The sequence below is a fragment of the Nicotiana tabacum genome, chromosome 8, assembly GCF_000715075.1.
Source record: "Nicotiana tabacum cultivar K326 chromosome 8, ASM71507v2, whole genome shotgun sequence".
Lineage (NCBI taxonomy): Eukaryota > Viridiplantae > Streptophyta > Magnoliopsida > Solanales > Solanaceae > Nicotiana > Nicotiana tabacum.
In genome coordinates this window covers 39,691,328-39,702,814 of record NC_134087.1, presented here as the reverse complement: position 1 = coordinate 39,702,814, position 11,487 = coordinate 39,691,328, and the positions used below count along the sequence as shown (strand labels likewise).

General features: G+C 41.6%; 1 protein-coding gene across 1 annotated transcript; it reads left to right on the top strand.

Moving 5' to 3' along the window:
* Nucleotides 1–647: 647 nt before the first annotated feature.
* LOC142163050 (uncharacterized) lies at nt 648–1,226 on the top strand. The gene has a single exon (XM_075220301.1). It carries the CDS (start codon nt 648–650, stop codon nt 1,224–1,226), a length of 579 nt encoding a protein of 192 aa, XP_075076402.1.
* The last annotated feature ends 10,261 nt before the right edge of the window (nt 1,227–11,487 follow it).

Sequence of the window (11,487 nt, the reverse complement as noted above, 5' to 3'; positions counted from 1 at the left end):
ATGACGATGAAATCGAGTCAGTATTTTTGAAAAAGTTTGGGGAAAAACTATCCAAAGGAGCTATGATATGGTATCACAACTTAGCTCCTAACTTAATAGATTCATTTGCTATGTTGGCGGACGCCTTCAAGAAATCACATGCCGGGGCTATAAAGGTGGCCATAAGAAAATCGGACGACTTCAAAATAAGACAAAAGGTTGACGAGATGCTAAGGGAGTTCGTGTCCCGGTTTTAGATAGAAAGGATGGAATTGCCACCGGTCTCCGATGCCTGGGCGGTTCAGGCCTTTATGCAAGGTTTGAATGAAAGAAGCTCGATTGTATCTCGACAGCTAAAACAGAACTTGATTGAATATCCCACTATGACATGTCCGGATGTGCACAATCATTATCAGTCAAAAATTAGGATCGAAGACGACCAATTGGGAGCCCCATCGGGCTCAGTTCATCCTAACAGATTTGCAGCCAAGCCCCCGAGGGACTCAGGCCGGGGATCAAGATTAAACAAGGTAAGATATCAACCATGCGTCGAAGATATAAGGAACATTTCAAGGCATAATACACTTAGAAATGATCGAAGAGTAGATCGAGGCCAAAATGCCCCAGGGCTTATGAGCAAAACCGGGTTCGACAGGCGCTTGGGACCGATGGAGGCACCCAAATTGTTAGAATACAACTTCAGTGTCGATGCCTCAGGTATTATCTCAGCCATTGGCAAAGTTAAAGATACTAGATGGCTCAAGCCCATACAGATCGATCCTTCTCAAAGGAATCCCAACTTAATATGTAAGTATCACGGTACTCATGGGCATATGACCAAGGATTGCATGCAGCTTAGGGAGGAGGTAGCCCGGTTGTTCAACGAAGGGCATCTTCGTGAATTTCTCGATGACCGGGCTAAGAACCATTTCCGAGAAAGAGATGCAAATAGGAAGAATGAACCTGAAGAATCTCAACAGATCATTCACATGATCATCGGTGGAGTCGATGTCCCACAAGGACCCATATTCAAACATACCAAAGTATCCATCACGGAAGAGAAACAAACGCGGAGCTATGTGCCCGAGAACGCCTTATCATTCTATGACGAGGAAGCAAAGGACGTGTCCCAGCCTCACAACGACGCTCTGGTAATATCTATCCTTTTAAATAATGTTCAGATTAAACGCGTTTTAGTAGATCCAGGTAGCTTTGCGAACATAATCAGATCAATGGTCGTGAAATAACTTGGCCTGCAAAATCGGATTGTACTTGCATCCCTGGTGCTGAATTGTTTCAACATGGCAAGTGAAACAACAAAGGGAGAAATTATTTTGCTAGTAAACGTAGCCGAGACCATACAAGTCACCAGGTTCCATGTCATCGAAGGTGACATGAGGTATAACACACTCATCGGAAGGCCATGGATACACAACATGAGGGCAGTGCCGTCGACCCTCCATCAGATAATGAAGTTCCCAATAAAGAAGGAGTGAAAATAGTCCACGGAGAACAACATGCTGCAAAAGAGATGTTTGCAATCGAGGAAGCGGTGTCGATGCCGAAACCCTTGACCTCGGGGAAGTCAAGCCTCAAAGATAAAATAGGTAGCGAAGTAGCAATCACAGCTCCATATCTAGACCGAAGCAGGATAAACAGGTAATCGAAGGTGAAAAAGGGAACCCCTTAGCTCCTTGAACCTCTGTTGTCCCCGAGAAGCCTGATGCTACCAAGTCAACCGCTCAAAAGAAAGGTACACCTAGGAACGGGATTAACCCCCGAACTTAGGAAAAAATTCATTTAGTGTATTATTGATGATATAGATTGCATTGCTTGGCCCCGTTTAGATATGACAGAGATTCAACATTAAATCACCACACATAGGCTGAGCAATAGTCCCAGGTTCAAACCAGTAAAATAAAAAGGGAGGCCCCCAATTTGAAAAACTTCATATCAACATCCAGTCAACACGGTGTACAAAGAACAGACAGGTAAAATAACAAAAGACCATATTGATGATATGACTAATTAGGTCCCTGTGCGTAGAGGACCATTTTAATTCATTTGCAAGAAATAGTCAACATTTTGAGGCGACACAGCACGAAGCTCAACCTAGATAATCGTGTCTTCGAAGTTGGAACGAGTGAATTTCTCCACCTCATGGTGTTAAATCAAGGCATTAAGAATCATCCCCGACCAGGTCAAGGCTCTCAAAGATACCATGATCATGGATAGCGAGGCCTCGGAGTTGTTGGTAAAGGATCTTACAAGCTCGTTACAATAGGATCTTTTAAAGGCTCGCGATCTCGAAGACACACCTTCTCACAGGAAGGCCATAGGCTTTAAAGCATGCGTTGCATTCTTTTTTCCTTAGCTCGGATTTTGTCCCAAATGGGTTTTACCGGCGAGGTTTTTAACGAGGCAACACCATATGCTACCTAAGGAACATTCAAAAAAGTATTCAAGGCTTCTTTTCGATCAGCCTCGAATACTAAGGGCATCACCCTCGGAGGTTATATCCTCGAAGAAAGAAATTCATGCCAACGAGGGTCTCGATAGGGACTGTTGTAATGGGTCAAACTGTCAAAAGAACCGTGTCCACATAGAATAGTCGAACCCCTAGCGGGAAAACATGTACGAATGTATCGATTATTCAAAGAAGCATTTTTTATATCAAAACACTTTGTGCCTCAAAGAAGTCCACTATTTTCACATTTAACGGCTCAAGGGCCAAAACGCCGAATGCACCCGAACACTCGGGGACTGTTATCGACCATCGACATACCGAGTTATCAAACACTCGAACTTATAAGACCTCAAAGAGGCACATTCGAGCTCACAAGACATAAAAGAGGCACATTCGAGCTCATAAGACCTCGAAGAGGCATCCCCTTGATATTAAGGCCAAGGCCATCACACTCGGGGACTAAAGGCTACGGCCATATAAAAGACTACGGTCGTAAGAAAAGGCTACGACCAAAATAATACGGCTCGGAGATGTCTAACTTTCGCCATAAATTAAAGGCCTTCAACTATTAAAAAACGGGTTAAATTAGGCTACCCTCGGCAAAAGCAGAATGTGAAGGGCTTTGATAAATTCAGCCCCCAAAAATCCTAAGGGCTCCGATAAATTAGCCATCGAATGATCCAAAGGTTTCGATAGCACCGGCCTTCGGAAAAACCTTTAGAGGTATTCGATTATTTTTACGCAAACGAAATGACTAATAAGATTCTGATACATCGAGCCTTCGAAAAACCCAACGGGTACAAAAACACATGCTAAGGCATAACTAAAATTTCACTAAGTCTTTTAGCCGAAATGAGGGAAAAATACATAGCCATTTTAGAGGCCGAAACGACCCAATATAAAGAGCCTAAGAGCTAGCTTAAAAGAGCCTAAATGCCGATATATAAGAGCCTATGAGCCAATTTTAAAAGAGCCTAAGGGCATATATATAAAAGCCCAAGGGCCAACTTCGAAAGGCTTAAGAAGCCGAAAACATATAGTTCGAGACTCCGCTCTCACTTCGATCCGAACTCAAGGTTCACAATATCCCGAGCTTGCATCAGATCGATTTTAAAATAACTCGAAGATTATTACATTTATCGATAAAGATCTAAGGGTTATGTAACACCCCGAACCCTAAACCAATCCTCGGATTAATCATTCAAATGAAGTCTTACATAAATAAAGACAATGTTAAATCCAGCACAAACCAAAGACAAGATAAAAGTTTCCCCCGTATTTCCAAAAAATGATTACAGGAAATATTTACATAAGGGAGGCTTACAAAGAAATAAAATAAAGTGACCTAAAACTACTTCGGGGTCATATCCTTAGCAGTCGCATCTTCAGGAGTCACATCTTCAAGAGCCTCTCCCTCAGGGAATTCATCCCCGTCTCCTTCACTCTCAGAGACACCAGCTGAATCATCCTCATCGAAAAGTAGAACACCCACCTCTTTTTCCAAAATCTTCTCTACTTCAATATCGGCTGAAAGGTCAAAGCCGCGGGCATGTATCTCCTCGAGGGTTATCCTCCGGGATTGACACCTAACATGGTCAAGGGCACTTGATAACTTAGCCTCAGCCGTAGAAGAAATCTCCCTTGCCCGAGCATTAGCAACTTCGGCATCAGCTCGATACGAAGTCATAATTGCTGCAGCATCAGATTTAGCCTTGGCCAGCTTAGGAGCAGATATGGCTTTAAGCTCCTCGAGCTCGAGGCAACGAGCTTGGCTCTCCTCCTTCACACCTCGAATCTAGCGTTTGAGCAAAGTTAACTGCTCTCTTAGAGTTTCCTTCTTAGACGCGAGATTGTCCATACCTTGCCTCAACCCCAGGGTCACGTTTTCTTTCATCTTAAGCTCCTCCCGAAGCTGCACCTCCAAGTCGGCCTTATGCTGAAACTGCAAAATTAAAAGTGACAGTCGATAAAACAAACCGATACCTAACAGACCTTCGAGAGCTATATTACCTTCTCCACATACTCGTCTCAACCTTGGCATGCCTGTGTCAACTCAACTCGAATATTGTGGATCTCTATCTCTTTCTTAGAATAGAGGGCTTTGACGACGTCCCTCTCCTCCAAAGTCTTCTTAAGCTCAGCCTCGCATCGAGAAAGATCAGCTTGGGACTTGGAAAATGCCCTCTTATGGAGCACCATAGCCTTTACAAAAAAAGAGGGAAGATGGGTTCAAAACAGCTAAAACAATGGCGCGAGCATAAAAAATAGGAAACTCACTTGTTTAAAGAGATTACGAGCCTCATAAAAAATAAAAGAGGCATCAGGGTCGGGACCATCATCAAGCCCTGTGAGACATTCTCGAAAGATATCATGTCATTCATGGCTTGCTTCCACTTCAGAAGACCTCATATTGTGGGCATCTCAAATTTGTCCCTAGGAGAACTCGGGACCAGGAGGCGAATCATCCACATTGATCACCGAAGTGATCCACTCGGGGCATTTTCTCTTATCTGAAGAGGCTCGGGGTCAGGACTTTCAGCCTCGCCCTCCAAATGATCTCCTAAGCGAGGTGCTTTCTTTCTGGATGATGGTTCGGGGACTTTTTTTGAACTCCCCTTGGAAATTTGTTCAGCTCTGGATTGAGTCACATCAATCGCCACCGGCTCGATGGGCTTCGAAGGATCGACATTTTTTCTTTTTTCACAGGTTACTAGCAATCATTCATCACCTTTTTCTTCCCCCTACTCTCGAATACGTTGGGACGTATCTAGAGATAAGGCCGCTGTATCGTCCTTATGCCTTTGAGCTACGCTCTTCTTTGGCTTCAGGGGATTTTCAGATGACTCTCTTCTTCTTTTTCTTTCTTTGGAAGGATTCGGAACCTCCACTTCATTAGCCGGGGCCAGCAACAAATCAACAACGTCTCCAAGACCTACATGAAACCGAGGTTAGTATCCTATAGTAGAAGCACAAGAATACAAGCAAGCGAGCTCACCATAGTTTTTGGCCTCCCATCGACCCTTGGCCAGATCTCGCCAGTAACGCTCCGAGTAAGAAAAGGTGGAGGCCAGCTTTCAAACCCAGCCCTCGAGGTCCAGGACCCCACTAGGAAACCAAGCAGCAGCTGCACCATCGTAAAGGGGTTAGACCGATAAAGAATATAAAGCCAAAGAAAAGAAAGGTATCAACCTACTGCGTACTCACGTTTCATATTCCACTCCTTGGGGAACGACATCCAATCGACAGGAATTAGATCGGAGGTCCTGACTCGGACAAACTGGCTCATCCACCCACGATCTTTGTCCTCATTGATACTAGCAAACAAAGATTTTAAGGATAGTCATTGCAATTTTATCAAGCCCCCACGATAAAGTCGAGGACTGTACCGTTTGATCTGATGATCGAGGGTAAAGGACATCCCCCTCGATTTGGCTCGAAAAGAACCTGATTAAGTAAACAATTCACCAGAAGAAGGGGTAGACTTGGCCGAGCGTCACTCAGTATCGTTGGTAAAATTCAAGAATAACTGGATCGATGGGACCCTGAGCTGGAATCGCATGGCCCAACGTAAATGGGTAGGTGTATATGCTTAGGTAACCCGCTTTATACGTAGTGATGTCCTTCTTAGAGGAAGGAATCACTATTTATTTACCGTCCCATTTACAATCTTCGTTTACTTGCTCGAGCTCGGCCTTGGTCACCAGACAAACATATCGAGACATGGGCTCGCATCGACCTGGTGTTGAAACAGGTTTCTCGATTTTAAAATCGGATGTCGGGAGAATACCTCGGTACGATGATGCACTACTGGTTTACCATTGGCCAATCGAGAAGATGATGAAGCCTTTTCCTTTTGGAAAACTGGTTTGGAGGTTTTCGCCATTGCAATACGGAAGATCCCAGAAAGTGAAGAGTGTTGATAGTAAAGAGAAGGGAGAACTCAAGGAGATTGAAAGAAGGGTACTGAGACTTTGAAAACAATATGGGAATAAAGTTTGTAAGGTTGTGAAATCTGTCTATTTATAAAGGTCACTTAAGCGTGCTGAGGAATCCAAAAGGCTGACTGTCAGCCGCCTCCAATTAATGATTTTGGGAATCGTACAAAAAGCAACTTTTCAGTCGCTTCAACCGCTAACGTTGCGATATTTGCATCAGGACTAAGGCATCAAGGATTAATTCATCAAAAATCATAAAGGGCAGCCTATAAGTCGAGTTCGAGTAGGGTATCCACTCGGTCACTAAGCCCAAGGACTATCTGTGACAGTTAAAACCAAGGAGCTCGATTTTGAAGTCTTAAATTGGGCTATGAGTCCGAATTCGAGTGACTCGAAGTGGGGGTTGGATCCGGCTGAAGGATACACGCCTCGAGGAAGCAGATCGAAGGCCTGACATGACCTACAACAAGGGCCGTACATCCTCGAGGGTACTCAAGAAAGAGCGGAAATTTCTCTTGGACACGTGGATCAGGGCATAAATTAAAGGATAAGATTTGTACGAAATGGTACAGATATGTACTAGGTTGTTATACACCAGTACCAATAGAATTCTTACTTCAATTAGGAATGTACTATATTGGGGTTTTCTCCTCCTATATAAAAGGGACCCCAATCATTTTGTAAGATCATCTCACATTATTCACTGCAATAGAATATTCTTCTCTGCTTTTCTTGTTTAACGTGCTCAACAAGTGTTCTTCAACTTTATTGCCTTTACTTTATTGTTCATACTCTATTGCTCTTAGCTGACCTCAAGGCCACCAAGAAAATCGAGCTCGAGGTCCCCATCGTTATAGTAATACTGGTTTTGGTTCATCAATTCTTCTTACTTAAACTTAATATTACTTGTATAATCACTAGAATTAGAATAAATCACATATCTTAAAACCACAAATTATCTTTAATTGTTACTTCCATTTTCGAGGTAAACACTTATATAGACTATTAATTATTTCACAGATGAATCATTTGAGATGAATTTAGCACATGTTATCTGTCACACCTCCTTTTTACGGGAAAAAGGAGTTTTTTCAATTTAAGTGACATTATTGAAAGGAGATTATTTTATTTTATTTTTCAGAGTCGTCACTTGAAATAATTTATTTATGGTGTTCCAAGTCACCGATTTATTTTAAATCCCCAATCAAGAAAAATTAGGCTCTGCATTAGTCTGTGAAACACATAAGACTTGGGTAAGGAATTCTGTTAACCCGCAAGGTGTGAGGTACTCCTGGATTCCGTAATTTCAACACGGTCTCTTTACAATTACACCTGACTTGATTATCTGATTATTAAATGTTTTAGATGTATTGCGCATTTTTACCTTTTACCTCTTTTAACTAAATATTTTAATCATTTTTGGTATTTTTATGGAATTTATTTGAACAAGTTACGATGTCGTACACTTGTCGTTTTATACATACTGCAAATCGCGCCACGTGAAATGCACCCGCAATTTACAACATATTCAATTTTATTATTACTTCAAAGTTGTAAGGTGAGTCACGTGAACGTGCACTCGTATTTGGAGTTATGTATCATGGTTATGGCACGACAACCGTACCCATATCTACGATAATTTATTTATTAATCGCGCCTAAAGCAAGCTACAATATTCATCAATTATTTATTTCCTAACACTACTAATCCGGTAAATACCGACCAAAATTTTCCGACCAACGTTGGTCGGTCAATAAAAGCGACCAAAGTTGGACGAAAACTGGGAGAAAAATATTTTACATTTATTTTTAAAAAATTACCGACCAACTTTGGTCAACAAGTTGACCGAGCTGGTCAGACTTGCTTAGTCAAAAAAACTTTCACATTACCGACCAACTTTGGTCGGTAATGTGGACCCAATTTTTAAAATTTTAATAGTTATATTCTTATTTAAAATGTTTTATAAAATTTAAAGAAATTTTATTTAAATTACCGACCAAAGTTGATCGGTTAATTCAGTGGAAACATTTACCGACCAACTTTGGTTGGTATATTTTAATTTCTAGAAAATAACCGACCAAAGTTGGTCGTTATTAGGTCAACATTGGTCAAAAATATGAATCACTTTCATATTTACTATTTAAATAATATAAATGTAACCCGTTAACACTTTTCTAATACAAATAAATAATACACTAACATATACTATAATATTTTCGCGACCCCGATTCTTCCTCCATGAACCATCATGTTGGCACCTAGTCTCTACGACTTGGTAAGCCTAACAATGTAGAAAATAAACCAATTTGCGGAAGAAATAATTTTAAACAGAAATACTGAAATAAACAGTATTTTAAAGTGCCGCTCGGCATAAACAATAACGCTCTCGAAATCTAATAATATTTCCTAAAACTTGGAATCTCATGATCACAAGCCTTTGAATGTCTACAAGTATCTAACTCCAGAATATCTAATAAAGAAACAAAAGTACAGAAGGGCTAATATAAAAAGGAGAGTAGAAATGGACTCTTCGGTCTGCAGACGCGACAAATATATCTCGGAGTCTCTACAACTGCCTCGTCTCAAGCGTGATAAATCTAAATGGAGGTACCTGGATCTACATATGAAAAACATGCGCAGAAAAGGCATGAGTATACCACAACGGTACTCAGTAGTGCCAAGCCTAACCTCGGTCGGGTAGTGACGAGGAAGGTCAGAGCCCTACTGAGGTTAAATAAAATATAAGGGTCAATAGTGTAGAACAAAACAATATGAGTAAGTACAACAATAATAGTAACACAGAATATAAAGGACAGCAACAACTACTACAGAGGCAAGTAAACACATAAAGAAATACAGCTCAGCACAAAGATAACAAACGAGGATCTCCTAGGATACCGTACTATAGTCCCAAATATAAATATCTAGTGGATCTCCCGGGATACCGTCTCGTAGTCCAACTCATAATGCGAGGGGATCTCTCGGAACACCGATCCGTAGTCCCAAATGTAAATACTCAGTGCAGGGGGAATCTACCGAGTACAGTCCCATAGTTCTAATGTAAATGTGTAGGGGGATCTCCCGGAATACTGTTCCGTAGTCCCAAAGTAAACATACAGGGGGATCTCCCAGGATACCGTCTCGTAGTCCAACTCATAATGCGAGGGGATCTCCCAAAATATCGATCTGTAGTCCCAAATGTAAATACTCAGTACAGTGGAATCTATCGGGTGCAGTCTCGTAGTTCCAATGTAAATGTGCAGGGATCTCCCGGAATACCGTTCCATAGTCCCAAAGTAAACATACAGGGGGATCTCCTGGGATACCATCCAGTAGTCCCAAAGTAAACATGCAGCAATAACAAGAAGAGTACACAGTTCAATTCAAGCTCCATACCAAGGTAAAACATGTATTTCTAACCTAGCATGCTGCACGTAATCCAAATAAATCAGTTTGACCAAGTAAGGAAATTAAGTCAATTAGGCATGCTTTCCTAAGATAACAACATGCTTAAATTGCAAGTAGTATAAACAGGAAAAGAAACATAATGGTAATTACTTAAAGAAAAATCGAATTTTCAATAATTAGCACAAGTACGCACTCGTCACCTCACGTACAAGGCATTTCAATTATCAATAATACCATATCCTAAGGGGAAGGTCCCCCACACAAGGTTAGGCAAGCCACTTACCTCGAACCGACTAAAAATCAACCCAGAACCACGTTCTTGCCCCGAGTACTCGACTCCAAGTGGTCCAAATCTATCCAATTCAATTGCATAATGTAAATAACACTTCAAGTAACTGATTCACCAATATAAATTCTAAGCTAATACGCGAAATTAGGTAAAATGACCAAAATGCCCCTCGGGCCCACATCTCGGATTTGGGTAAAATTAACATTTTCAGAATCCTCATACTCTCACGAGTTCATTTATATCAAAATTATCTAAACCCCAAGGCCAAATTTCCAATCAAAATTCGAATTCTAGGTCTAAGAACTTTTTTTCAATTTTCCCAAAATTTCACCTCCAATCCAAAATTAAATGACAAAACTGACAATAGATTAATGGAATACAACTAGAAAGGGTTAAGGAATTGTTACCCAATGATTTCCTCTTCCAATTCCTCCAAAAATCGCCCTCTCCCGAGCTCCAATTTGATTTTTCCAAGTTTTGAACTAAACCCTCGATTCTGTCCCTTTTCTGACCAGTGAAACCGCATCTGCTGTCCCGCTTCTGCGAAGACCCTATCGCATATGCGACATTTCACTAAAGGGGGACTTCCGCACCTGCGACTTCTCTACTGCTCCTGCGGTGCCGCTCCTGCGGTGCCTTGGACGCATCAGCGGTCAATTGCCTTTTGCCTCAAGACGCTTCTGCCGTTGCTCGACCGCTTCTGTGGTCTCGCACCTGCGGTCCCCAAGCTGCATGTGTGGTTATGACAGCAGCTTTGAAGCTTCAGCTACAACTCACAGCTCCAAACCTTTCCGCCAAACATCCGAAATCATCCCGAGGCCCCAGGGACCTCAACCAAAAGCACGAAGAAGTCCTATTCCTCTATTCAAACTTATACCAATACTTCAAACGCCTAAAACAACATCAAAATATCGAATAAACCATGGATTCAAGCCTAAGAACTCCAAAAACTCCCAAATTATGCTTTCGATCAAAAAGTCTATCAAACCTCATCCGAATGACCTGAAATTTTGCACACACATCACATTCAACACTACGGAGCTATCCTAACTTCCGGAATTCCATTCCGACCCTCAGATCAAAATCTCACTATCGAACTGGAAACATTACAAATTGAACTTTCGGCATTTCAATCCTAAATTAGCTACGGACCTCCAAAACACAATCCAAACATGCTCTTAAACCCGAAATCACCCAACGGAGCTAACAGAACCATCAAAATTCCATTCCGAAGCCGTCTTCACACTGTTCTGACTACGATCAAATTTCCAAAACTTAAGCTCTCATTTAGGGGCTAAGTGTCCCAAAACCCTCCGAAACTCCAAATAATTCCTCCCGGCAACTCACAATAGCAGAAACAAACATGGGGAAAGTAGTTAATAGGGGATCAGGGCATAAATTCTTAAAAC